The sequence below is a fragment of the Benincasa hispida genome, chromosome 7, assembly GCF_009727055.1.
Source record: "Benincasa hispida cultivar B227 chromosome 7, ASM972705v1, whole genome shotgun sequence".
In the NCBI taxonomy this organism is placed as follows: domain Eukaryota; kingdom Viridiplantae; phylum Streptophyta; class Magnoliopsida; order Cucurbitales; family Cucurbitaceae; genus Benincasa; species Benincasa hispida.
Genome location: NC_052355.1, coordinates 43551521 through 43578325, shown reverse-complemented (window position 1 = coordinate 43578325; position 26805 = coordinate 43551521). Strand labels below are relative to the sequence as shown.

General features: G+C 31.7%; 2 protein-coding genes and 1 long non-coding RNA gene across 3 annotated transcripts; 2 read left to right on the top strand and 1 right to left on the bottom strand.

Annotated features, from left to right (window-relative positions):
• The first annotated feature begins 4630 nt into the window (after positions 1-4630).
• LOC120080806 (triose phosphate/phosphate translocator TPT, chloroplastic-like) lies at positions 4631-9343 on the top strand. Its single transcript, XM_039035450.1, has 12 exons — positions 4631-5370; positions 6054-6125; positions 6376-6441; positions 6546-6624; positions 6692-6812; positions 7164-7259; positions 7390-7502; positions 7587-7664; positions 7936-8052; positions 8344-8443; positions 8586-8686; positions 8877-9343. The coding sequence occupies exons 1-12, from the start codon at positions 5066-5068 to the stop codon at positions 8901-8903; spliced, it is 1275 nt and encodes a 424-aa protein (XP_038891378.1). The 5' UTR covers positions 4631-5065; the 3' UTR covers positions 8904-9343.
• A 5809-nt stretch (positions 9344-15152) lies between these two features.
• On the top strand, positions 15153-17368 carry LOC120081422 (PLASMODESMATA CALLOSE-BINDING PROTEIN 3-like). The gene is made up of 4 exons (XM_039036271.1): positions 15153-15765; positions 15860-16102; positions 16220-16256; positions 16742-17368. The coding sequence occupies exons 1-4, from the start codon at positions 15714-15716 to the stop codon at positions 16977-16979; spliced, it is 570 nt and encodes a 189-aa protein (XP_038892199.1). The 5' UTR covers positions 15153-15713; the 3' UTR covers positions 16980-17368.
• On the bottom strand, positions 17122-18622 carry LOC120081423. The gene is made up of 2 exons (XR_005482815.1): positions 18124-18622; positions 17122-17554 (listed from the first exon to the last, which is right to left on the bottom strand). It is a non-coding gene; the product is annotated as an uncharacterized LOC120081423 (long non-coding RNA).
• Between the last annotated feature and the right edge of the window lie 8183 nt (positions 18623-26805).

The following is a 26805-nucleotide window of genomic DNA, read 5'->3' as shown; positions in this document are numbered from 1 at the left end:
CTATTATTAGTATATTGACACCAATTCAAAATTATTTATGTATAATATTGGCATATAAAAGTACTCACTAAAAATACAATTTTATTTATGTTGTTTATGTATTAGTAATATATCATTAAGATGATTACCTAACTAGTTTCACTAATATATATATTATATATAAAAGTACACTAATATATTTGATTGTTTATTAATGAAGTATATCAAATATACTTTGGAAACCCTTCTTCATGGATGCTTGCATAATTAGTCGTATAGAAAGACATTTTAGACTTTTTATCAACTTTATTTGAGTTGGACTGAAGTGCTATATTTGTAAAAGAGAAAAAATGTAAACACGCTTGCAATATACCATTTCTTTTTTGTTAAATCTGCTAGTGTCTCTTATTATACACAATATATTTGTTATTTGCTAGTATGAGTTTCCTGTACTATCAACCTTAAAGATAAATGTTCGATTTTAAATTGTTTGATTTCTGAAAAAAAAAATAAATTAAATCCTATTTTGGACATAAATTTTGAACCTCATTATATTTTGGTACCTAAACTTTAAAAAACGTCTGTTATAGTCCCTGAACTTTAAAAAAAAATATATTTATTTTGGTCCCTACTGTTAAAATTATGTTAATATTTTAGAGATGAATGTTAATATTTTAGAGATGAAATTTGTTTAAGGATGAAATTGCATCTAGCATTAGGTTGAGCAATATGAAGGTGGAGTAAAATATCAACTATCAATGTGTCAAAATAGTGAACGACCAAAATCTTGGACAAATGACTTTTGAGATCTCCTATAGAAAATCATTTTACCACCTAATTCAAAATTAAAACCCCATAATTTTTTAGTATGACTGACTTATTCAAAATTGAAACTCCAGAATTTTCTAAGATGGCTAACTTATTTGGCAACCTAGACATCAAAAAATACAAAGTATTTCATCATTATGTTTAAGAATTAACACGATCTTAATAGCAAGGATCAAAGTAAGCATTTTTTAAAAGTTTCACGGACTAAAATAGAAATTTTTTAAAATTTAAGAATTAAAATAGAACAATATTCAAAGTTTAGAGACCAAAATAAAATTATATACGTGTTAGGTTAATCAAGTTAGGTTCACATGGCTTGTGGAAGCATTGGAGGGTCCATTTGCTGACTATTGGCATCGTTAGGACCACGTCTTGGGCCCTCTTATTTATTATTTTCAATATTTTCTTACCATTTATGACAATGCAACAACCCTAAATACTAAAATTTAAAGAAGACAGATTTAGAAAGTATTTGATTTTTTTGATCAACTTACATGTTGCATTACATCACTCACGCATGCTTCAATGTTCAATGTAATGTTTTGATATAAATATAGGTTTCTTTATATTGCAAAATTTGATTTGCTTTTCTTTAAACAATATATATTTTGCATTTTTTAATCTAAGATTATCCCTTTTGCATTTACTAAAAAAGTATCCTTTTGCGTTATGTATATGCATAATCTTTTAGTTATAGAGACAAATACAGATTTAATTTAATGATAGATGAATTTATCCCATGATTTTAAGTCATGGAGTTTGTCTCTACTACTATACTTAATTATTCGGAGAATATATATCCTTTTAAGTCCTTAATTTCCTAGAAAAAGGAAATTTTCAAATTAAAAAAAAAAAAAAAACTATTTACACATAATAAATAAAATTTAATCATCTTCCTCCTTCTCCGTCTTCCCTCTTCTTCTTCTTCGGCCTAATCTCAGTCTCGCTCTCTAATCCACACACTTTCTTCTTCTTCTTTAGTCTGATCTCAATCTCGATCTCTCTCTCTCTAGTCCACGAACTCTAACATCCAGTAGCCACCACATTCATGTACAACCGTCAATCCTTCGTCGTTTAGGTCTACATCACATATCTAGTTGTACCTCGTCGTTGGGCCGATTTTTCTCTCTCTACCTAATTCACTCTCTTCCTCTGACTCCTAGATCCATACAACCCAATTCTCGTCGTCGCTATCTTGTTGCCGCTAGAGCTAGAGTTCGTTGAATTTTTGGATGTAAGGGGTAAGATTTCAGGCATTTGAGTTAATTTTATTTTCGAACACCCATTAGGTTTGATGTTAAAATTGATTTACCCATTAAGTTGGTGCTAGATTTGGGTTTTGTTATTTTTAGATAGTTATGATAGACATTGTTATTTATGTCTATTACAAATTGACACACATAGAAGTCTATCTGTATTTTTTTTTCTTCTATTTCTGTAACCAATTTGACATTTTTACTATCTATAAAAATTACCTCTAGAAAGCTTTTAAAAAAACTAAAATATATCAAATACTTTTTTTTTAAAAAAAAAAAAAAGAAATATATTTCGTTAATGACACCAAATTTTTTTTTGAGATAAATTATGCAAGGTGTATTTGTATTGACTTTCTAAATGTTTAAATAAGTGTTTATTAAAAAAAATGATTTTTATAAACACTTACAAAATCAATCCAAGCTAAAATTTAGGATTAGGTTGATCGTGCCTATAAAATTTAAAATTTTGCATTTTACGTTTAAAATTAGAAATTATCGGAAATCTACCCTGAAAATTTGATTTTTTTTTTCCTACAAAGTTTATTTCTATAAAAAATAAATAATGAAAATTAACACGGCTTCTGAACAACTGATCTCACATGCACCCATGGCCATGGGGAGTGCCTGTGTGGTCTTCTAGCCAAATTTTGTTTCCTTCTTGCATGAACAGTATTATTTACAATTATATATATTTCATTGGTTACCAATTTATTTCATCTAAAAACATACCGTGTTAAAATGATTCAAATACTCAATTATTATACATTAAGTGTCACATTAATTTGTGTGAATGATGTTGTTAATAATATCATGTCTTTCTCTTAAATGTTACATAGCAATTCTCTCTCCAACTTTCGTCTCATTTAAAAAAGTTTATGTAATAATATTTTTTTAAAACATATTTTAAAATTCAAAGGATAAAGTGAAAATTTTCAAATCTAAGACAATGATTGAAATCTACTCCAAAACTATGGACGTTATGTGTAATATTTTTTTTATTTAACATTATGTATAATTTAACTTCAAATTTGTGTAGTTTAAATTTTTTTAATTGTATTAAGATTTAAATTATAAAATTCAAAATATTAAAGATTTTTTTAGTACAAAAAATTAAAGATCTAATCATCTATATTTGTACTATCTATGGCTATGAGAGAAAAACATTTGATTTCCCCTCTTGTCTCCTTTAATGAATGATTGTAGGGATATATTAGGTAATTTCACATTTAAAAATATTAAATAAATTGTTTTGCCTCTGTTTTTTAGCATCACACAAAAAAAAATATATAATTTTTCTCCTGTTTTTTAGCATCAAATGGTACTAAATATTTAAAAAATGAGTTTCATTTTAGTGTGAATGATATCTTGATTCATTTAAAGAAACAACTTCAATTTTGATTTATTTTCAATATTTGATTTAAGATCCAATCAGATTTTCTTTATAAATTCAATATTTACACTCCAAATTTTCATCTTATCTCTTCCTCTCTCTCTGTCATATTTGTTTTTTTTCTCTTTTCTATTTCGTTAATAATTTTTTGTTTTCTTGTTGCAGTGTTAGGCCTAGGTCTTAAATCAGACTCTAACTATTTTTCCATAATTGGTAAGACCTTTTTTTCTTCTCAATCTATTTCTTTTTATATGAAACAATTGAGTATTAAATATTCATGAGCTTTGTCGTTAAAAACGAATCTCAATCCTCCACCTTATTTATTACCTTCCTGACATAGTTTTTTTTTTTTTTTACGAATATTTTTTATAATTGGATACGAAGTTAAATTTCATTAATTGTATACATTGAGTTTTAATTTTAGATTTGGACTAGACTAAATAACAAATGGTAAATATTTTGAACCAAAGTAATTAAGGTGTGAATCAAATAGTCAATAAAAGAAAGTAGTATTTATTTGAAATAAAGTTCAAAATTAAGAAAAGAAATAATATTAAAAATAGAAAAATAATATTTTAATTTAATATAAAGTTTGAAATTAGAAGATAATCATATCATCCAAATCTAAATTAAAAATATCTTTGTAATACAGGAATTATTACGAAATAAAAAAATTAACAAGATTAAAAGAATAATTAAATCATCCAATTTCAAATAAATAAATAAATGAAGATTTTGTTGGTGATTTTTTTTTTCTTAAGTTCAAAGAAGATTACCATGAATAAAAAAAAAGCAATGATGTTTTGGCTAACCAGATTAATAAAGTCATTCAAATCAAAATAAATAATAAAAATATATTTTAAACTAAGAGATGACTATTGCAAATTTAAAAACAATGAAAAAATATTTTCGTTTAAATTAAAATTTAAATTACGAGGATATCTAAATAAAAAAATTTAAAAAAAGGATTATCATGAAAATTTGAAGGAAAAAAAATAGATTTGAGATAATCAAATCATTCAAATAAAAATTAAAAAATTATTTTTAACTAAGAGGCCATTACAAAATTTTAAAAGATTTAATTTCGTGAGAAAGATAAACTAACCAATATATTTTCCTATAAAACATAGCGCAGTTAATATTGGGCTACGCTAGTATCCCTATAAATTTTGGTAAAACTTATAAGCAAATGTTGTATGATCATCTTCTCAGTTTTCAAAGATTCTTCCTTCCACTAACAACCATCGCCCTTTAATGGAAGCAAAAAGTCAAATATTATATTTTAGAGGGAAACGTGAAGCCATTCGTCTCTCTCTGAACTAAGCTCTTCTGAGGCATAAGGAATATAGGATTTCTCTCAATCCGAATTTTTCTCTCTTTGGATTCTACATTTCTTTTTCAGTTCACAGTCAACCAACACAACCCATAGAACACGGTCTCCTCAGTGAATTGCACGTAAATTGTAGTTCCGATTCTTTTGTGTTGAGAAATTGCTACTCGTAGAACTCTGCTGGAATCTGGGTCTTGCCTTTCACCGTTTTTCGTTTCATTCCCCTGTTTTTGGGGGTTTTATTATCGTCTTCTTTGGCTTGATTCTTGTTTGGGTTATGCGATGGCTTCGATCGCAAACGTAATTCAGTCTCCAATTCGTTCACATCGGTTACCTTCCTTTCGATTGTCTCCCAACAGAACAGTTCCCGCCAATTCTTTTGTTCTCAAATGTCGATCACTTGCTTTTAAAGCTTTGAACTCACCGTTTTCACCTTTGACGGAGAATCGAACTGTTCTGCCGCCGGTGGAACTATCTAGCAAGGCTATTGAGCTCTTAAGTTCTAGACAACCGTTAAAGTCTCGAAGTGTGGTTCGTCTGCCGGTGGTGAGGGCAGCTGCAGCTGATGCCGATGGAGCTTCCGACGGGTTCGATTCCGATGTTCTTTAACTTCTTCGTAATATTACTGCTCGTGTGTTTTGTTTTTTTTTTTTTTTTTTAATATTATTATTATTATTATTATTATTATTATTTCATTTTGAGTGGCTGTAGACTTCAATCAATGAACTGATATGTTACTTTTGACCTTAGAATTCTATTTTCATCAAATTAAACTGTACACTCAAATAAGTTGTCTAAAAGTAACTCGATTAGGTGAGTTGTTTCTTTCTGTTTTTGGAGATTTTAGAGATCAGGTGCAGGCACTTTTTTAGTTATATGAATGTTCTTTTTATGGGTAATGATTATTTTCACGGTTTTAAATTGAATTTAGCTGTTTCGATCATGACATTAGAAAAATACTTAATTACATACTGGATCTGCATTCCATTAAATTGTTTAATCATAATTTGATACGTGGAAAATTCTTCTTACTTATTTGTTAAAATATGTTAGTTATTTTTTTATGTATGTGATGAGGGTGTGACCCATAAAGATGGGTGCCTCTCATGAAATTGAATAATTTGCAAGTTGATTGAACATAGAGTGTAAAATGGTATTAATTTCACTATTAATTTAAGCTCAAAGAGCTAGTAACAATGAAAGTGAAAAATGTTTCTCCCTTTTTTTCTTTCTAATTTGATTTTTAATTGATCAATGTCTGCAAAGTCAGGTTGACTAGCCCTTCAAAGAGCTTTGCTGCAAGATTTCCAGCACTCATTACTGGTTTCTACTTCTTTATGTGGTATGCAATTTCTTTGCCCTTCTGCCTCTAAAACCAATTGAATTGTACCATTACATTAGATTTTATATGTAGTAGATATCTACTTAGACAGTTCTTTCTTGGACTTGACCTTATATCTAAGTACAATAAGATGACTAAGTTTGACCATAAGAAGTTTAGAACCTTCTTGCTGTTTTTATCATCAATCTTTTTTTTTAATCAATGAAGTGCATCTAATTTTTATGATGTCAAATCTTGATCTTTCGTGCAGGTACTTTTTAAATGTTATTTTCAACATACTCAACAAAAAAGTTTACAATTATTTTCCATATCCATAGTAAGTTACTTCTATCAATTACTATCAATTGCTGATTGCATTCACTTTTCTTCTTCTCAACCTTTGCATCCGTTTTATTCGTTTTTTGCATCTCTATTCTGCAGCTTTGTCTCTGTCATACACCTTCTTGTTGGAGTTGGATATTGTCTAGTTTCTTGGGCCGTAGGTCTGCCTAAACGTGCCGTAAGTTTCTAAATTCTCTCTTTCTGCACTCTATTATGAGTTCTAATAAAGTTCTCCTTGTTTCTAGCCGATAGATAAGGAGCTCTTGCTATTATTGACTCCAGTTTCGATATGTCATGCACTTGGACATGTGATGTCAAATGTTTCATTTGCAGCTGTTGCTGTGTCCTTCACTCATACCATTAAAGGTACAGAATCCTTCACATCCCATTCACTTTGCAACTGATATCATTCTTCGTCATTCGATGAACATTCATGGTTATTTTGCTTAAGGGAAACAGATGAGATGTGGGAGACAGTATGCTAGATTTCTTTGTCCAATTTTATTGCTGCATATCTATCTCGTAGAAAATGAGAATGTGATGCAAAGCTTTGTGCCTTAATGGTTTCTTGATATGTTTTATGTTGCCCCTTCTGTCTTCCCTCCGGGATATAGATGTAACTGAAGAAAAATTTTTCATGCCTGGATTGGATTTGTTTGCTTAAAGAGGAAGATTTTTACTGGAAATCCTAATTTTCTTTCACACTTCCTTCCACAGCTCTGGAGCCATTCTTTAACGCTGCTGCTTCTCAATTTGTTTTGGGACATCAAATTCCCTTCAGTTTGTGGCTTTCTCTAGCACCTGTTGTTTTAGGTAATTCAGTAACATCTTTCCTCCATCTTCCCTTGATTTGTCTCACAATTTTCCTAATCAACATGCACCTTTATTTTGTTAACTTATCTCAGTATGCCTTTTTCTAAACATGCAAAACTACATGTATTAGGTGTGTCAATGGCATCACTAACGGAACTTTCTTTCAATTGGACTGGCTTTGTTAGTGCAATGATTTCAAACATTGCATTTACCTATAGAAGTATCTATTCAAAGAAAGCGATGGTAAGAAGTAGGAAATGAAACTTTTAGCGCACGGTTTTACCATTTTCTTCTTTTATATGTTGGAGATAACTTTCTTTCTCACAGACAGGAATGGACAGTACAAATGTATACGCATACACCTCAATAATCGCTCTTTTGTTTTGCATTCCTCCTGCTGTAATGGTAAGTGTACTAATTGATAAACCCTTTCTTTTTGTCGGGAGTGTGACTAAAATCTCACATTAACTAGAAAATGAGAACATCATAGATATACAAGTTGGATACAACATCTCCAATAGTATGGGATCTTTTGTGAAATCAAAAGTAAAGTTATGAGGATTTATGCCAAGTAGGCAATATCATATGATTGTGAATATGTGAAGATGTATGTTGTCCCCGACACTTTCATTAGCTGCTTTCATAAGTAACACGGAACCATTGAGTTTGCTTTCAGATTGAGGGACCGCAGTTGCTGCAGCATGGTTTTAAGGATGCCATTGCCAAAGTAGGTCTACAAAAGTTCTTGTCTGATCTTTTCTGGATCGGCATGTTTTATCATCTATACAATCAGGTATCTGTCAACATGATTTCTTTTAATTGTGTCTGGAGTTTGGACAAAGACGACCATTCATTATTTTATTCGGCTTGCAACATCAAGGACCATTCATTATTTGTTTTATGCTTTTTAGAAGGTCCTCCTATACTGAATGCCGTCATAAGAAAAGCATTTGATTTTATTGTAAGCTTGGATGAGCACATAACATTTGTTACCTTATTTTACCTAATCATACTTTCTTCCCCAAACCATTTCCCGCTATTTCTGCAATCTATTCGATTACATCTGAGCTTACTTTGTTTGCAGCTTGCCGCTAATACCCTTGAACGTGTTGCACCATTAACACATGCTGTAGGAAACGTATTGAAGCGGGTTTTTGTGATTGGTTTCTCCATTGTTTTTTTTGGTATGTTTTCTATTAACATTTTACATAAATAATTGTGCCTAGATTGCAGTAGTTGCACTTAAGGCCACGTTTACTCTCCACTAACAACTACCTTACTTAGAAAGACTTTCTAACCACAGATGGATGTTTCATACATTTGCAGGCAATAAGATTTCAACTCAAACTGGAATTAGTACTGCTATAGCAATTGCCGGTGTCGCCATGTACTCCTTGATTAAAGCAAACTTAGAGGAGCAAAAAGGGGTTAGCTTTGATGCTCTTTCTAATAACATCCAACTACTTCAAACTCACATTTTTTGGCTAATCTGTTTAATTCATAGACATCACATATGAAATGAGGGGGAAAAAATGATCATCTAAACTCTTAGAGCATTCATTCTCCATTTTCTAGTACTATATATGCCTCAACCTTATAATTTTCCCATGATTTTAGAGGGCTGCTAAAATTCCATCATCATAAAAGTTCAGCACAATCCACTGTAGATAGACCCTATTTATAAACGAGGCTGGAGAATTCACCCGAGTTTCGGAATTCAACGCAGTTGCTTGATCAGTCACCGGAGGAGTCTTCTGTACCCACCAGAGGATGGAAACAGAGATGGTAACTATGAATTTAGTTTTTCCTTGAATGTTTATCCAGGCTTTATTGAAGTTATTGAACATGTTTTTAAGGGCATCTCCAATTGGAATTTGCTGGATGATACCCATACAGCTTAACATATGAGTTTAGAATAATCTATCATGCAATGTTAATTAGGTCCTGATTCACTCAAAATCTCAGCACATGCTTGAATTCCCAAACAACAAATCCTGTCTGTCTTATTAACTTCATTTTGAATCATTAATGATCTTTAAATAGATCAAAATATCTATTCAATCTACAAGAATCTATTGTTTAGACAACTAGATCACGTAGAACCACATTGAATACTCGATGATACATTTTGTGTCGAAAAAGTCACCGTCTACCGACGACACATTGTCGAATCGAACCCGATGTGTCAGGGAAATACCATCTTGTGTTGCTCTTGTACTAGATCAAAATTTCAGAATTCAAACCGACAAATACATAAATGTGTGAGATTGAAGTTCAACTTGGGATGCGCAGTAATGGAAAAGTTTATGCTATGAAGTTGTAGGCTTGGGACAACTGTTATTTCACCAATCACTCACGTAATATTAAATTTTCATTGAAACGTGGATATTTCCATTGATAATTCTATGTTTCCATAGGTTGGATATCAACATTTGGGTGAATTGATATTTCTATTTTATCGTAGAATAACTCACGAAACACAAAAGATAATCATCAAAATGTCATTAATATAAATAATATATAAATGCTAAACATATTAATTTATTTGAAAATCATATTTAGTTATTAATTTAAATTTAATTTTTGAATTTTTTATTTTTATAATTTTCAAGAAATATTCATCGAAATCGAATATTTTATCAATATTTTTATTGAAAATTCTGATAAATTAAGACATCGATATTTTCAACTTTGATCGTTTTATGTTTTGCAATTGTGGGGGCATTGATATGGAATCTAATAATTGAGTGGAGCCCAATTCATAAGGCATATATGGAAACTCTCTTGGGATTTAAAAAAATACAATTTGTTTGAGACATTTTTTATGTCAGTAACAAAATTGTATTTTATACTCTAGACGGTAGTTTTTTACTATATCTGGCGCTTTGGCTTATATATTTTAAAACAGATTAAACTGATTTAGTTAACGTATTTTCAATTTTTCTAATAATTTAGTCAAATTAATCTCTTTCTGTATATTTTAAATTTTACTAAATGTGTTTATGGTTTTTACATATTGACCCTTAATTTTTATGAAAATTTTCATGGTAATGACTAAATTAAATGTTACACACTGATGTAAGAAGACTAACATTAACCAAACATTTATGAACACACAGTAGTTACAAATTATAGGTTAGAGACTAACTAATTACTTTCATAATAAATTTTGTGATGAAACTTTTTGTTTAACCTTTAAAATATAAAGATCAAAATAATTTGTTTTGGAACCTAATCTTTAACCTACCACCTGATGCGGTTTTATTTATATGTACATGTCTCAATTAAAATGGAGACCACAATTGGACATTTAAAAGTAGAGTAACTAAAATTTATTAAATTTAAAAAAAGAGATTGAAATGATATTTTAATCTGAATAGTTTATTAGTTTAATATTTTTATCATATTATGATGTTGGAAGCTATTTCTATAAAGTGCTTTTACTTTTATTTTTTCACATACTCCAATGCTAAACACACACATATATATGATTTAAATTATAAAAATATGTAAATTTGAGGTTTGTCGGATGGATGACCAAAAAATTAGGTAAAAATATGAAATGACTTGATTTGTTTTTAAAAAAAACCGAATGATGCTTTGCTGACGTTAAATTTGGGTCAAATTACCAAAATATATTCGCACGCATGCGAAAAAGTAGTCTCACTCTCGCTCATCTCGCTCTCTCTTCTTTTTTTCACTTACAAATTACTATGTCTCTCGCTCTAGCTCGTCTTGTTCTTTCTTATTTTTTCACTCACAAATCATTATGTCTCTCGCTCTAGCTTGTCTCGTTCTAGCTCGTCTCGCTCTCTCTTTGTTTTCTCACTCACAAAATCAATCCTCTCTTTCGTCTCTTGCTCATCGAAGTTGGTCGCATCGGAGTTGCTTGCGTGGACTCGTCGTGCCAGAGAAGAAGTTGGAGAAGAAGAAGACAACGTGCAGAGGAAGATTTCTCGAACCGAAGAAGAAGAAAAAGAAAAAAAAATAATAATAACGTAACTTCACGTGGTCATGATATCAGAAAAGGGACATTTAACATTTTTTCCAAAAACTGGATCATCTACCATTTTAAACTTTTAAAATCGATCTTTTGAGCCATTAATCCTTACATCGAAGTATAATATAGCTAAATGATGGTGGAATCTTTTACTATTGTCCCTTTTTTTATATTCAGGGGGCCCAAAAGGCATCCCCCAAAGGCCATAGGATGGGACCATAGAAATCAGTAAATCACTTTAAAGCCGAGCTGATGGCTTTTGTTTCTATCACAAAACAAGGGTTAAATGGAGACTATAAAAATAATAGGGAAGGGAAACTTTCTGAACTTTTTGTTTAATTTAGTTTCTAGGTTTCGAAGTTTATTTTTTCAATCTCGATTTTTTATTAAATATTCGTTTTACTTGTGTGTTAATATCTATTAACTAATTAAAAATAAATATTAAATAAAATTTTTAAATAATTTTCAACCATTATAAAAAATAACGAAACTTAATTAATTATACTTGTTTTAATTATTTTAAATTAATTAATGGACATTAATATTATAAACCATAAGTGAATTTGTAATAAAAATTCGAGTTTAAAAGTATGAATCATAAAATTCAATGACCAAATTGAAACATAACTCAAACATGATGACTAAATTGAAATCAATCCCAAAATTTGACAAAAAGTGTAAAATTTTGAAACCTGAGTCTATAGGTTAAAAAAACATTTACTTTTTTCAAAAAAACATTTTTGCATTAGGGTTTTTTTGGGTGGTCCAATGTTGAAACTTTTCAACGCATTAAAGTGGCCAAACATAATTCAAACGCTTTAAACTTTGATCAAACAAAGTGACCTAAAAAGCATCCATGCGAATTCAAAGAATGTTTCCCCTTTGCCTCTCCACACTTTTATTAATCTTCAAAACAAAAAAAGAGGGGGGGAAGATTAATTAAGATGAAATTCTGAGCTCTTTAGGTATGAATCTATTCTCTCATACTTATTAATAATGTTAGGTGGAAATGAAAGCTAATCCTTAATATGAATACGACTTGTTTTAGAATTTAAAAGTTGGCCTTTTGTTACTTTTTAGAAAGATCCAAATCATAAATTGATAGTCAACTTTAAAAGTTTTAGATCGTAACATAATCTTATTTTTTTTACGTCGATTTATAAACAATGTCACATCTATTATGATAGCTTTTTTTAGTTCAATAATTATACAGTTCTAATTTGTATCTTATCCATCCAAATATGTTTGGATTGACTCATTTTTTTTTTTTAACTTCAAGAAATGCAAAGGTGATTAGTCTTGTCAATATTATTGAAGATATTGTGTATCTTACATATCGAGCTACATTTTGAATTGACTTTATTTGCAACATTTGGTTGTTATTTAAGTCGTAATATTCTAAGTAGATTGTCATCATTATATTTGTACTCATTCTTTAACATCCTTTTACATTTTCACTTGTTCTTCTAAGTTATAAACCTATAAAGTGATCGTGGTCCCATTACTATCTTTAAATTTGAAATGTAAATGACTATATTTTCGATTCTATAGACTTTAAATAAGTTGACAACATGAATATAGATCAACTACTATAAAACATGTATTCATAAGAGGTCGGAGATTTGAATTCTCAATTCACAAAAAAATCAAAAGAAACGATAAGAAATTTGTGAGAAAAAAAAAAGTAGAAAAAATAGAAATCTTATGTTGATGTTTTTAAGTGTTATTAGTTATTTTATGGCATGGGTGTTTTTATGAACACTATGATAAACACACACTGTTATTTTTCTTTGAAAAAATGGATGACTGATTTTTAGGATATGTATAGAAATTGGAAAAATAAAAAAATTATTTCTAAAAATTGTTTGATATCAGAATAAACAAGATATGGTTTTAAAAACTAGACTAAAATATCATTTTGATCCATAATCTTTAAAAGGAGTCTAATTTTTGTTCATGCATTTTTAATAAATTTTAAATTTAGTCTCTATTACTAGTTTATTGTTTGTTTTTCAAAAAATCTTTTTATTATCTATAAACATTTTCACTATAATAATTTGAAAACATATTCCTATATTATATTTTCTTCTCATAATTTAAATAATTTAGATAAAAATGAATTTTGACAAACAAATTTTAGAATTTACATCTAAAAATACAAAGACAAAAATGGAACAAAATTTCTAAGAATAGATTGGTATTTTAATATAAAAAATAATATTTTGAATTTTTCCTGTTGGTATACCAAATTTATTTTATTTTATCAAGTACCTACCTGCTGTTGCACTGCCCAATATTGTAATATGCTTGCCGAGTAACCTGAATGACTCAGATATTTTTCATCATTTCCCGTCAAAATGATTAATTATATAATTGGGTAGAGATTTGATTGAAATTAAGTTAATAATGTTTAACTAAATAACAATCTGATTATTAAAAACTTTTATGAAATTATATTTTCAAAATGTAATAATTAATTCAAAGTTTTCCAATACTCTCTTGGTATCCTATTCTTTTTTTCATATTATAAATTTATCTGAATAGCCCCATATCAATGTCCGTAGACTTATTCAATTTTTAAAAGTATGCTGACATAATACACGATAAATGAAACTCCTATAATATAGACAAAAGAGGAAAAAGTTAGGAAAAAATCTCCGTAAGGAAGTATTTATTTCAAGGGTTTGGATTAGATGGGTTAGATACATCCCTCCCCTCGTTTGGAACAAGAATTTAGGAAGTCTTGGCTTACTTCGCCCTTTTCTCATGACTTTTTTTTTCCATTATTTAATTTAGGAAGTTCGATGGCCAACTTCCGGACACTACCTTTGGTGATTATTGCTAGTCAACTTTGACTGCCACCTCCGACAACCGCCGCCAGCCACCAACTCTGACAACAGGAGTTATATTATTTAGGCTATATGTTTAGAAAGTCATAGTTTAATTTAATATTTTCATTTTTTTTGTTAGTTAATTTAACTAGCTCGAAAATGTAAGATTATTTTTAAAACAAAAAGGATTAAAATGTTGGTAACAACTCAGCGCCAAATAAAACTCAAACTTTATGATTTGTTGGTTTCCTCAGATGTAATTTGATAAAAAAAAAAATCAATAATTGAATTAAGACTAAAATATTAGTTATTTCAATTTGAAGTTAGCATGTTAAAATAAAAACCTGATCATTTTCAAATTAGTTAAAGTGACACAATTTTTATATCAAAACCTAATAAAATTAAAATACCAAATTAATAAAACAATAAATTAAATCAAATTATAAATTCAGTCGCATCTCTATTTCATTTTTTTAAATGCTCCCCCAAATTTTTTATTTTATTTTAAACAAGTATATTAAAATAACTAGGATGACAAATTTGAACTAATCTAAAATATAACCATAGATTAAATATAAGAAAATATTTTTCAAACTCAAGATTTTATAAATTTGCACTTTATTCTTATGCTTCCTTCCTAAGTATGCACTCTAAATAAAAACTTTCGAAACTTGTATTCCAAACACAGTTTTGTTAAACCTAGACTACTTAAACTAATTTAGGCTTAAGAATAGATTCACCTCTAGAAATAAACATATTTTCCATTCTCTTCCCGTGCCCATTTGCCATTTTTTTTTTTTGTTGGTGTGAATTTCAAATTGTATTATTCAATTAAAAATTAAAAAAGGTTATTTAATTCAATTATTTAAAAAATCTAAACATGAAATTTTCGATAGAGAATCCCATCTCTATTCTTTTATATTTTTAAAAATGGCATAAGTCTAAAAAAATGTGATTAAAAACTTAAAAGAGTTTGAGTTTTTAAAAAATAATTGGATCAAAAGAAGTTACACAAAACATAGCTACATTTTTCAATTAAATAAAACAATAAAACTGGAGTTGGCATATAAAATAAAAAAGTACGTTACATAGAAATGTGAATGAAGAAAGAGGGAGGTGGTGACACACCCGCCAGTGAGCGTAGGACCAAAGGCAGCACCAAACCAACCCATCTTTAACCATCTGGTCGGGTTAACTGAACGTGGGGTTAGGTTATGATAACCCACGTGGGTTTAAGACCGTTTGAGTGAATTTTTACACAAACGGTCAAATACATGACATAAAGCTTTCTCCTCTGCTCATTTTCCCACACCACATACGCTTTATATATCTCTCATATTTAATTCACTTCAAATATAAATTGTAAAATTTAAATAAAATAAAAAAATAAATAAATAAATAAATAAAAAATAAATAAAAAAGCCTAAAACTTTGCCTACTCGTGCTCGTATATAATAATGTCCCTTCTCTTCTAATGCTCTTTAATTTCTGCCAACAAAAAATTCAAGAAACCCTTTCTTCGTCACTCTCCTCTCCCGTAGCTCACTTTCTTGCCCTCCATTGAAATCTGAGCTATCTGTTCAGGGTTCTTTGAGTTTTTGAGCTTGAATATTGCTTTCAGTTATGGCTGTTCTCGTATTCCTAGTGTTCTTTCTTGCCCTGACTGGTCGATCTTGTAAGTTTCAACTTGGGTTTCACTTCAGGGTTTTTTTCTTGAGATTTTCCCTTGTGGGTTTTCATTAATTTTGGTTTTTTTTCCCCATTTTCAGATGCCAACTATTGTTTGTGTAAAGATGGGGTTGGCCAACAAGCTCTTCAAAAGGCTCTGGATTATGCTTGTGGAGCTGGAGCTGATTGTTCTCCAATCCTCTCCAGTGGCGCTTGTTTCCAGCCCAACACTGTTAAAGATCACTGCAATTATGCCGTTAACAGTTATTTCCAGCGAAAGGGTCAAGTCCAAGGAAGCTGTGACTTTAACGGCGCCGCCACGCCCAGCGTTACACTCACTGCCTGTAAGCCGGATCCTCGAAATTACCTATTTCCCCTGCTTACCCTGCTTACCCTGTTTTTTATTTCTTATCCTCTGTTTCACTGATTTCATCTTCTTCTTTGTGGGTTTCCTTTTGCAGCTGTGACCTCTGGTTGTGTCTATCCTTCTAGTCCCAGGTACTTTTTCTAAGTTTGATATCCCTGCTTCTTTCAGATTGAATTAGATTTGGCTCATTTTTTCCTCTAGCTGTTAATTGTACCCATCAATTTCTTTGAACTTCAATGTCGCCATTTTTGACTAATATCAGAGATTTGTCGGTGATGGGTTTGCGTTTCAATGCCGCCGTCTGGTTTTGGGGAAATAATTTTTTTTTTTAAAAAAAATGAAACAATAAAATTGGGTAATGTTGTAATTATTAGATCTAGTGAATATCTCATATGAACTGACCTGAACCACTCCCTTCTGGTGCCGTCGTGAGCTGTCCATGATGATGATATTTCTCGTCAACTCTGCTTGTCGTCTTGTTTTCCAGATCTCCCGATTCCCTTTCCATCGGTTGTCGGCATGTCGTTTGTTGTTGAATTAAAGCTTGAATCGTGCCTGTATAATTATTAATTTTCTTTTTTGTCTTACTGGTTTTTGTTTTTGTTTTATTTAAAAGCAATGCGGGAACATCGCCGACAAACTCCGGCGGAACCACACCGACGATGACACCAGGGACGCCGTCAACGACGAACCCAGGAATGACACCGACGGTGTTCGGTAACGGAATCAGCCCGAGTGGGAGCGGCTCCGGTTTCAACGACGGTAGCGGCGGCGTGGGTTTCAATGAAAATAGGAACTTGCTTTTGGCAGTGGGGCTAACTCTGTGGCTTTCCGTATTGTTTCTCTGGGGATGATGAAAATGGCGGATCGGATGGTGGATCTCGATGAATGGTTGAGATTTTGCCACGTACGTAGGGGTGAAGGGGGGTTACTTTTGACAATTGGCTTTGGAAGGAAGAATCTAGAGGCAAACCCCACTAGGGTTTTTTCTTTCTCTTTTTTTTTTTTTTTTTGGTTATTTTTTTGTTATTTCTAATGTTATTCCATTAAGAAAAAAGGGGGAAAAAAAAAAGGAGGAAAATGGGGGAGGATGTTTGATTCCTTTTTTTTGAATGGGGAGGAGGATGGACTGGAATCTCTCATGAACGATTTTTGGGGGGTTGTGTTGTTGTATATGTGCTAGAGTTATTTATTTTCTAATTCATGTTGGTGTAATGTAACATTCTCCATTCACTTTGATGAATCTTCACTTCCATCCTTACTCCTTGATAATTAGTTGGAATGATGCATTTAATAATAAAAATTCTTAGGTGCGGCTGTATTTAGAGTTGAGGTTTCCTTTTCTTTTATACTCGTGACCGATTCCGGAGCTGCTTTATGATTGATCTGTTTCTCATAAATCTTTGCATTGGCCATGGCCATCTCGAAACTATGAAAAATGAGGAAAAAAAATCACCACAAAGATGACCATCTTTAATGTAGACATTATTACGTTTGTTGTGTGTGTGTGTGTGTTTTAAAAAAATTCTCATAGTTTATTGGGATTTTTTTGAAAAAAATGAAGATATCATCGCATAACGGCCAGGATAACCATCTCATCCATACAATTTCTTTTTATACCTATGTATAATAAGAAATTGTTAAAAATAACACGTTCAAGTTTTTTTTTTATCTTATAAAATTAGATTTTTTTTGAAAATTTGTAGAAATAGTTTTTTCGGTTTGATCACGAGATTTTAGTTTAAAAATCAACATTTTTCAACCTATGGATTGTTTGAGGCTTTCTTAGTACATCTCGTCAGATATACACTGAGATTTTGTGCATTCTGGTGCTAATCCTAGGCAAAATAATATCAAAATTCTATATATTTGAGTTTTCTCAATGAAATTTTGAGCATAATTAATACCAAAATTTATATATTTGAGCTTTTTTGGTGGAATCTTGGACAAGATTAATATCGAGATTCTATATTGAAAAGAAAATGAGTTAAAAATTACCTCATTCAGATCATGCATACAACAAAACTTCCTTATTTGAGCTCACCTCCGACAGAAAAGTAATGGAAATAATATGTTAGAAAACAGTTGTAACTAAGAAAATATTTTTTGTTTTTAGTTCTAAGAAAATATCAAATCAGAAACTGTTTTCTATAAATACTGAGAGAAGAAAATCAGGGAGAATGAATTCATTTTTCTATTTATAAAGAAAACCTGTAGATCTATAAAAGAAAAAACTCAAAGTAAAAGAAAGAATAACACCTTATTGAAGTGGATGTAGGTCACAATGATTGAACCACTATAATTCTAGTGTTCTTCTTCCTCTTCTCTACTTTCTTATTGATTTGCATGCTAGAAATCAACCTTCTTCTTCGTCGAATCACTCAAAAACATGAAGAACATCAAGAGAGAAGCTAGAAAGAAAACTGAGTTTTAGAGAGAGAAGTTAAAATCTGAAATGACCAACAAATTCGTATGAGAAAAGAGTTTTTTCTTGTGATTTTTCCTTCTTAGCTACGTGGCATTTCTAGCATCACAAATGGCTTTTTCACCGACTGTACTTGGGCCAAACTTTTAACATGACATTCTTTTTTTGGGCTTTTATTAAACTTCAGTTTTAGTCTTAACGTGCTTGCTTTGAGTAACAACTGGTATAAGAGCTGTTGATCAACAAGAAACTCCAAGAAAGCTTCAAGATTCTCCAAGAAACCTGCCAAGATTAAACCAAGAAAGTCAAGAATGGCAATAGCTCGATATGAGGTGGAGAAATTGATAGGAAATGAGGATTTTCAACTTTGGATGAAAAGAATTCAAGTAGTATTAGCTTCTTAGAAGGCTTTAAGGGCAACTGAGGATCCTAAAACTTTGCCCACAACTATCACTGATGAAGAAAAGCAAATTATGGAGGAAACAGCTTATGGGTCACTGATCTTGAACATCTCAGACTGTGTTCTTAGCCAGGTCATTAATGAAAATATAGCCTATGAAGTCTGGGAGAAACTGAAGAGGTTGTACATATGGAGAGATGTGCCTAATAAGCTGTATATTAGAGAGAAATTGTTCTCATTTAAGATGAGTACTTCAAAGTCTCTGGATGCAAATCTTGATGAGTTTAAGAAACTCACTACTGAATTTTCTCAGACAATGGATAAATTAAGGGAGGACAATGAGGCTTCTATCTTAATAAACTCTCTCCATGAGAGTTATAAAGATGTGAAGACAGCTTTGAAGTATGGCAAAGACTCTATTTCAGTGGAAAATTTTATATCAACTTTGAAAGGTAAAGAATTGGAGCTGAAGGCCGATTCTAAGAGTAGTGGAAGATGCTGAGTCTTTGTTTACAAAGGGGAAGTCATTCCCAAAAAAGGAAAACCAGGTTTTAGAAAGGCCATAAATCTCAGAAGGACAAGTCTGTCTCGAAATGTTTTTTTTTGTCACAAAGAAGAACATGAAGAGATTTTTTTATTTTTTTTTTATTTTTTTATTTTTTTTTATTATTTTTTTTTAAAGAAAGAAGAATCTCTACAGGAAATACTTCAAGAAGTTTAAGGAACATGGAAAGTGAGATGTTTTACAGAAGTTCTAGTTACCACTGAGGAAAAGACACAAGACCACGAATTAAAAGAGGATAGGGTATTGGATTCAGGTTGCATTTACTATATGATATCATCAAAGGCATGGTTTGTGTTTTACAAACCATAGGATGGTATCTTTGTTTTCATGGGAGACAATCATGGTTGTAAAGTGATTGGAATAGGCTCGGTGGTACTCAAACTCCAAGACAATAGAGACATACTTCTTAAGGAAGTGAGACATGTTCCACAGTTGAAAAGGAACCTAATCTCAATGGGAATGCTTGATGACTAGGGCTGTTCTTTTGTTGGAAAGAATGAGAGTTAGGGATCTTAAAAGAAGGCAGAGTTTTTCTTTTTACTAGAATGAAGTCTAATGGATTTTATTTTATGAAGAATGTTGTTTTACCAGCTCAGTCTTGTGTTGCTCAAAAGGATAAGGTGGAGAAGTTTGAACTATGGCATAGAAGGTTCTCACACATAAGTGAGAAGGGTATTTTAGAACTTCGGAGATAGGGGTTGATTAAGTCCAGAAGCACTAAGAGGTTGAATTTTTGTGAACACTGTGTGCTTGGCAAGTCAAAAAGGCAAAAACTTACGAAGGGAACTCACTCTACCACTGAAATTCTCATGGAGTGGTTCAAGGTATTTTCTTTCCCTAATAGATGACTTCTAAAAAAAATTAGGGTGTTCATGCTAAAAACTAAAGACCAGACTTGTAACAAATTTAAAAGCTGGAAATCTATTGTTGAGAATCAATCTAATAAGAAAATAAAATACCTAAGAATAGACAATGGACTTGAGTTCCTAGGCAATGACTTTAATAATTTTTGTGCTGAGAATGAAATAACTAGACACAAAATAGTAACTTATACCCCACAGCAGAACGGAATGACTGAGAGGATGAATAGAACTATCCTAGAAAGGGTTAGATGCATGATTTCAGAAGCTAAAGTGGCAGAGTCTTTTTGGGTAGAGGTAGTGGCCACAGTTTGTTTTACAATCAATAAAAGTCCTTGCACAACTATTGATTTTAAAACACTTGAGGAAGTTTGGTCAGGGCATCCCCCTAACCTCTCTTTTCTAAAGCCTTTTGGCTGTGTAGGCTATATTCATGTAAGACAAGGGAAAGTTCAACCAAGGGCAGTTAAATGCATGTTCATTGGCTATCCAGAAGGCACCAAGGGTTTTAAGCTGTGGGATTTCAGGTCTAATCAAAGTGTTATCAGTAGAGATGTGGTATTCAAAGAAGAAGTGCTCTATATAGTTTACACGATCCTAAGTCAGCTGAATTAGGTGATGGAACAGTGATTCAAGACCATTTTGAAGTGGAACTTACTAATACTCATCAGACTCCTTCAAATCTTATTCAAACTAATCACCCTTATCAACTTAAAGAAGAAGAAACAAGGGAAGAGACATAAACTCAAGAACCTCAACCTCAAGATCTAATAGACTACATGTTAACAAGAGACAGAAGTAGACGAAAAGGAGACCATCTCAGAGATAGAGAGAAGATGAGAGAGAAGATGACTATGTAGCTTTTGCAAATCTATGTGATGATCTAGATGATGATGAACCAAGGAACTATGAAGAAGCTATCAAGAGTAAAGAGAAGAAACATTGGGTAAAAGCCATGAAAAGTGAAATGAACTCCCTATATAAAAATGAGACCTGGATCCGAACTCCTTTACCTCCTAAACAAAAGTGGTAACCTGTAAATGGATCTTAAAAAAGAAGCTAGGGAAGGCAGATGAAGGTGAAGTCAGATTTAAAGCTAGATTGGTGGTTAGAGGTTACACACAAAGAAAGGGCTGAATTATAATTGTGTATTTTCTCCTGTAGTGAAGCACACCTCCATTAGAGTTTTCCTAACCATTATGCCTAGTGAAAATCTAGAGCTGGAGCAACTAGATGTCACTACAGCCTTCCTACATGGGAGATGTCACAATAGCCTTCCTACATGGGAAGCTAGAAGAGACTATCTATATGTCTCAACCTGAAGGGTACGAGAAAAATGGGGCAAAACACCTTGTGTGCCTACTGAAAAAGCCTTTCTATGGACTCAAACAGCCTCTTAGATGCTAGCATAAACGGTTTGATGAGTTTACATGAACTCTACAGTTCAGAAGAAGTAACTATGACTTTTATATTTATAGAAAGAAGGGTCAAATAAGGAAAAAAATATATCTTCTCCTTTATGTTGATGATATGTTGTTGGCTGACAGTGATATAAAGGAACTAGATGAAATTAAAGCTCAAATTAGCAAAGAGTTTGACATGAAAAAGCCTAGGAGCTGCAAGAAAAATCCTAGGCATGGAAATTTATAGAAAAAAAAAGCAAAAGAGAGTCATTCCTTTGTCATTTAGAATACACTTTTAAAGTCCTAAAAGGTTCAACATGGCAAAAGCTAAAGCTGTCTCTACCCCCTTGTACAACACTTTAAACTCTCAACCCAAGATTCTCCCACTACTGAAGATCAAAAGAAAGCAATGGAGAGAATTCCCTATTCAAGTGCTACAGGTAGCCCCATGTACCTAGTGGTGTGCACTAGACTTGATCTAGCTCACTATTCTAGCTTAGTGGGCAAGTATATGAGCAATTCAGGGAAAGCACAATGGGAAGCTACTAAATAGGTATTCAGATAGCCTAGTGGGAACTCAGAAAAATGGCCTCTTATATAGACATCCTAATACAACTAACCTAAATTTAACAGGCTTCTCTGACTCAGAGTTTGCTGGTGATATAGACAAGAGAAGGTCATTCACAAGGTATGTTTTCAAATTTAGAGGTAATACTTGAAGAAACTCTTATACAAGAGTGCCTCTGAGCGGAAGCGGATCGTTCCAAATACATTGTGTCAAAATTTCTATATTTACATTCAAACAAAACAGATATGCATTAAACTACAAATTATCGGCATGCTTTGAACAATACACAATAAAGAGAAGAGATATGTACCAGTTGAAGAACTTTTCTCCACAAAAAATCTCGTTCTCTCCAAGCGAATTGGTGCTCTCGCTTCGCTGGAACGTCCAAGCAATTGTTCACCAACACCTGGTCGTCTACTCACAAACGACCTCCACACGAACAAAAGAAATGAGGATGACACAACCACTTGGAACTCTCGGTATTCTCGGTGTGAGAATCCAAAGAGTGGGCTCTATTGGAATTTGGTAGAGGGGAGGAGGATATGCATATACAACGATCAAGCAAGTGGGAGAAGGGCAGGGTCTATCCTATAGCCTGTGCTTAATCGTTTATAAGAAGTACACGATCGTGTGGTAAATGGACTGCGATCGTATAGACGATCGTTTAGTAAACGCTCGAACTAGATGATCATTTAGAAAAACGTAGGCGATCGCTTAGAAAAAGCGGCACTCATGTATACGATTGTGAAGTAACTTAGAGCTATCGTATAGTCTCTTGGTTAGTTAAGCGATGGGCAGTATACACTTTTCTTGAGCAAATTATGTGATCTTTTGCAAAATGAAAACGATTTTCATTTTATTCTTCAGTTACGAAAACTTATTGAAACTTTCCACTATCACACGGTTACGAAGAAAACGACAGGCACAACTATTCTATAATTGTCCAATTAAAATAATAAATATAATCATTATATTCATTAACCTATATTTTAATATCACATATAAACCATAGTGTTTTCTCCTCCACTAGATATAAATAATATTTATATCCATTTTTCTCCAATTAATGTATCTCATACATAAAGATATGATCTACTTGTATATCTCCACATACATGCTTAAGTTACATAATGACAACCAGAGATTTTAATTTATTGGTTTATGGTAAAGCAAATAAAACATCCAATGTTCAAAGACAAGTAGTGAAGAAAATATCATATATTATACATCATAAGTGTTCGTACAAAACTGTGTTTACAAACTACCGAACACGAGAGTTTAGGGTATCAACCCCAACAATAGTGTTAGCTGAAATTCTAATCTATAGACTATTGTAGCTCTATCTATAATAGAGGTAGATTTTTTTGCATTAACAGAAGCTGTCAAAGAAGCTAAGTGGCTATAAGGGCTCCTATTAGATTTTGGCTTCAAACATAATACAATAAACACAAAATGTGACAATCAAAGTGCAATATGTCTAACTAAAAACCCTCAGTTTCATGATAGAACAAAACATGTAGACATACAAATGCACTTTATAAAAAATGAAGTTGAAAAAAGCGAAATCAGAATAGAAAAAGTAAAGATATAAGAGAACTTAGCTGACTGCCTAACTAAAGCTGTGATTCGATCCAAGCTTAAGTACTGTCTAGGTCCACTAAAAGTAGTAGACCGACCAACTGAAGAATAAATCTGTAAATCAAGACTAAGGTATGAAACCTTTTAGCTTAAGATGGAGAGTTGTAAAGAAAATGAGCTAAAGATTACCTCATTCAGACCGTGCATATAACAAAACTTCCTTATTTGAGCTCACCTTAAACAAAAAAGGAAATAATATGTTAGAAAACAGTTGTAATAGAGAAACTATTTTCTGTTTTTAGTTCTAAGAAAATATCAAATCAGAAACTGTTCTCTATAAATATTGAAAAAGAAAATCAGTGAGAATGAATTCATTTTTTCGTTTACAAAGAAAACCTGTAGATCTGTGAAAGAAACAAATCAAAGCTTGAAATAAAAGAAAGAATTACACCTTGTTGAAGTGGATGTAGATCACAATGACTGAACCACCATAATCCTTGTGTTCTTCCTCTTCTCTACTTTCTTTTTGATTTGCATGCTAGAAATCAACCTTATTCTTCATCGAATCACTTAAAAACATGAAGAACATCAAGAGAGAAGCTAGAGAGAAAATTAAGTTCTAGAGAGAAGTTAAATCTGAAATGACCAACAAATTCGTACAAGAAAAGAGCTTTCTCTTATGATTTTTCTTTCTTAGCTACGTGACATTTCTAGCATCACAAATGACTTCTTCTACCGATTGTACTTGGGCCAAACTTTTAACATGACATTCTTTCTTTTGGGCTTTTATTAAACTTCAGTATTAGTCTTAATAGACCCATTTTGAGTAACATATATAGGGTTTAGGGTTTAGGGTTTAATCAGGCGAGATGTACTGAGAAGACCCAAAACATAAGTTAGAAAAAGTTGATTTTTTTAACTAATTCTTGATCGTTGATCTCGTCCGAGACTAAGAAAAACTATTTTTACGAGTTTTAAAAAAACATACTAGTTTTGTAAGGTGAAAATCTAAACATGCTATTTTTGACAAATTTTCATGTATAATCCATTCAAGTGTCTGTTATGTGTCAATTTTTTTAAGTAAAGATATTTTTTAATATTTTTTTTTCTTGAAGAGATACATGAAGATGGGTGAATTATGAGTAAATTTAGAAATCATTAAAATAATCTTAAACACGTATCAAACATGCCTACGTAAAGTGAGATTTTTTTTTAAAATTAAAAAGATGTTATCAAAATTGAAAGTGGAATTGTTGAAAAAAAATGTTTGTATCATTTTCTTTAGTCATTTATGTCTGTCTAATAGTATAGTCGGAAATTGGGCCATTTACACATTTTTGTCCTTTATATAAAACACATTTGGTTGGTACATGGCTACATTGGTCACACAACAGTTGGATTTTAGAAAATAGTAAAGTTTTTCTTTTTTTTTTTCCTCTTCTTTTTAATAACCAACCATTAATCCATTACATTTTTTTTAAGAAATATGGTTAAATAAAATAGAAAGCCATATACCCTATTTGATAATTATTTGGTTTTTTCGTTTTTGTTTTTTTTTTTTTAAATTAAACCTATAAATACTACTTTCACCTTCAAATTTCTTTATTTGTTATTTATTGATGGTTTAAAAAATCAAGTCAAATTTTGAAAACTAAAAAAAGTAAGTTAAAAAAGTTGTTTTTGTTTTTGGAATTTGGCTAAGAATTATAATAATTCAATCATTGTAATTAAGAAAGATGTAAATCATTGTAAGAAATGTGGTGAAATATGCTAAATTTTCTAAAAAAAAAAAAAAAAAAAATCAAATAATTACCAAACGGCGCCAATGCTTTTGATTCTTAATTTTTCTCAATAAATTTTATCATCATAATCTTCTTCCTTTTCATCACCTTCCTCTCGTTACTCTATATTTTTCTCTATCATGTTTTTTTTAATTGAATCTCACTCGTCATCTTAACTACCAATAAAATGCTACAACAATTTTTTTCAACAATTCCACTTTTAATTTTTCCAAAGTTGGAGAATCATGAGAACAAATATTCATTTTTCATCAATTCTTGCCATAAATGTTCGGAAAAAAACTCCATTTAAGTAGACTGAAACCCTATCATCCCAACTATAGATGTAGAGTGGTGACCATCCGCAAGCTACAACGAAGAGAATGACAGGAGAAGAAGCCAACAAGAGACTTGCGGGAAGGAGCGACAGAGCGGAAGGACCAAGACCAGGCTGGGAAGAGTTCCTAGAGAAGTGGAGAAGCCTCCAAGACAGAGAAGTTCGTTGGGAGCGCATGGAATGCCTCATAGGCAGCTGCTCAACAGTATGCTGAGTTCGAGCAGAGTCGGTTGACGGGGACGTCAACCAATTGAGTGGAGGAGAATGTCACGGTCATGCTTGTCCAGGGCGTGTTGCCCATGGTCGCATGACCACCTCCACCTCTTTTTACTATGCTTTCATCCTATGTATTTCCTTTTGCTAGGTAGTTAGGTTTATATGTACTTTTCTTAGTGAGTGACCGCTCACCCATTTCCATATGCAAGCGTGGCTGATGTATTTTTGTTCAGAATGTACTATAAGAGGATAAGACTAACCATCACTTCCTCATACCCGGAGTAGTATGTTATAAAGCTGTTGTTGTTGCTTATTGCTTTCTAGCCTACTACAATGTTTCTCTTCTCTATTCTTACAATCAAACTGTTCGTGAAAACCTTTTCTCCAAACTCGTTTTATAAAATCGTTTTCTCCGAAACGGGGGTGGAGGTTGCGAGAGGCACCCGATGTGCCTTCAACTACCTACATACTTTTTCAAATATTCTTAACACTCATTTGACATGTGAATTCAATTACATAAAAATATATTTTACAATTTTCTACACATAAA

Bases quoted from the DNA above. Each gene is read 5' to 3' on its own strand.
- LOC120080806 (XM_039035450.1), top strand. From the start codon at position 5,066: ATGGCTTCGATCGCAAACGTAATTCAGTCTCCAATTCGTTCACATCGG. The intron at 6,625-6,691 runs GTAAGTTTCTAA...CCTTGTTTCTAG, and splicing joins TAGGTCTGCCTAAACGTGCC to CCGATAGATAAGGAGCTCTT. The intron at 8,687-8,876 runs GTTAGCTTTGAT...CCATGATTTTAG, and splicing joins ACTTAGAGGAGCAAAAAGGG to AGGGCTGCTAAAATTCCATC.
- LOC120081422 (XM_039036271.1), top strand. From the start codon at position 15,714: ATGGCTGTTCTCGTATTCCTAGTGTTCTTTCTTGCCCTGACTGGTCGA. The intron at 15,766-15,859 runs GTAAGTTTCAAC...CCCCATTTTCAG, and splicing joins TGCCCTGACTGGTCGATCTT to ATGCCAACTATTGTTTGTGT. The intron at 16,103-16,219 runs GTAAGCCGGATC...TTCCTTTTGCAG, and splicing joins CAGCGTTACACTCACTGCCT to CTGTGACCTCTGGTTGTGTC.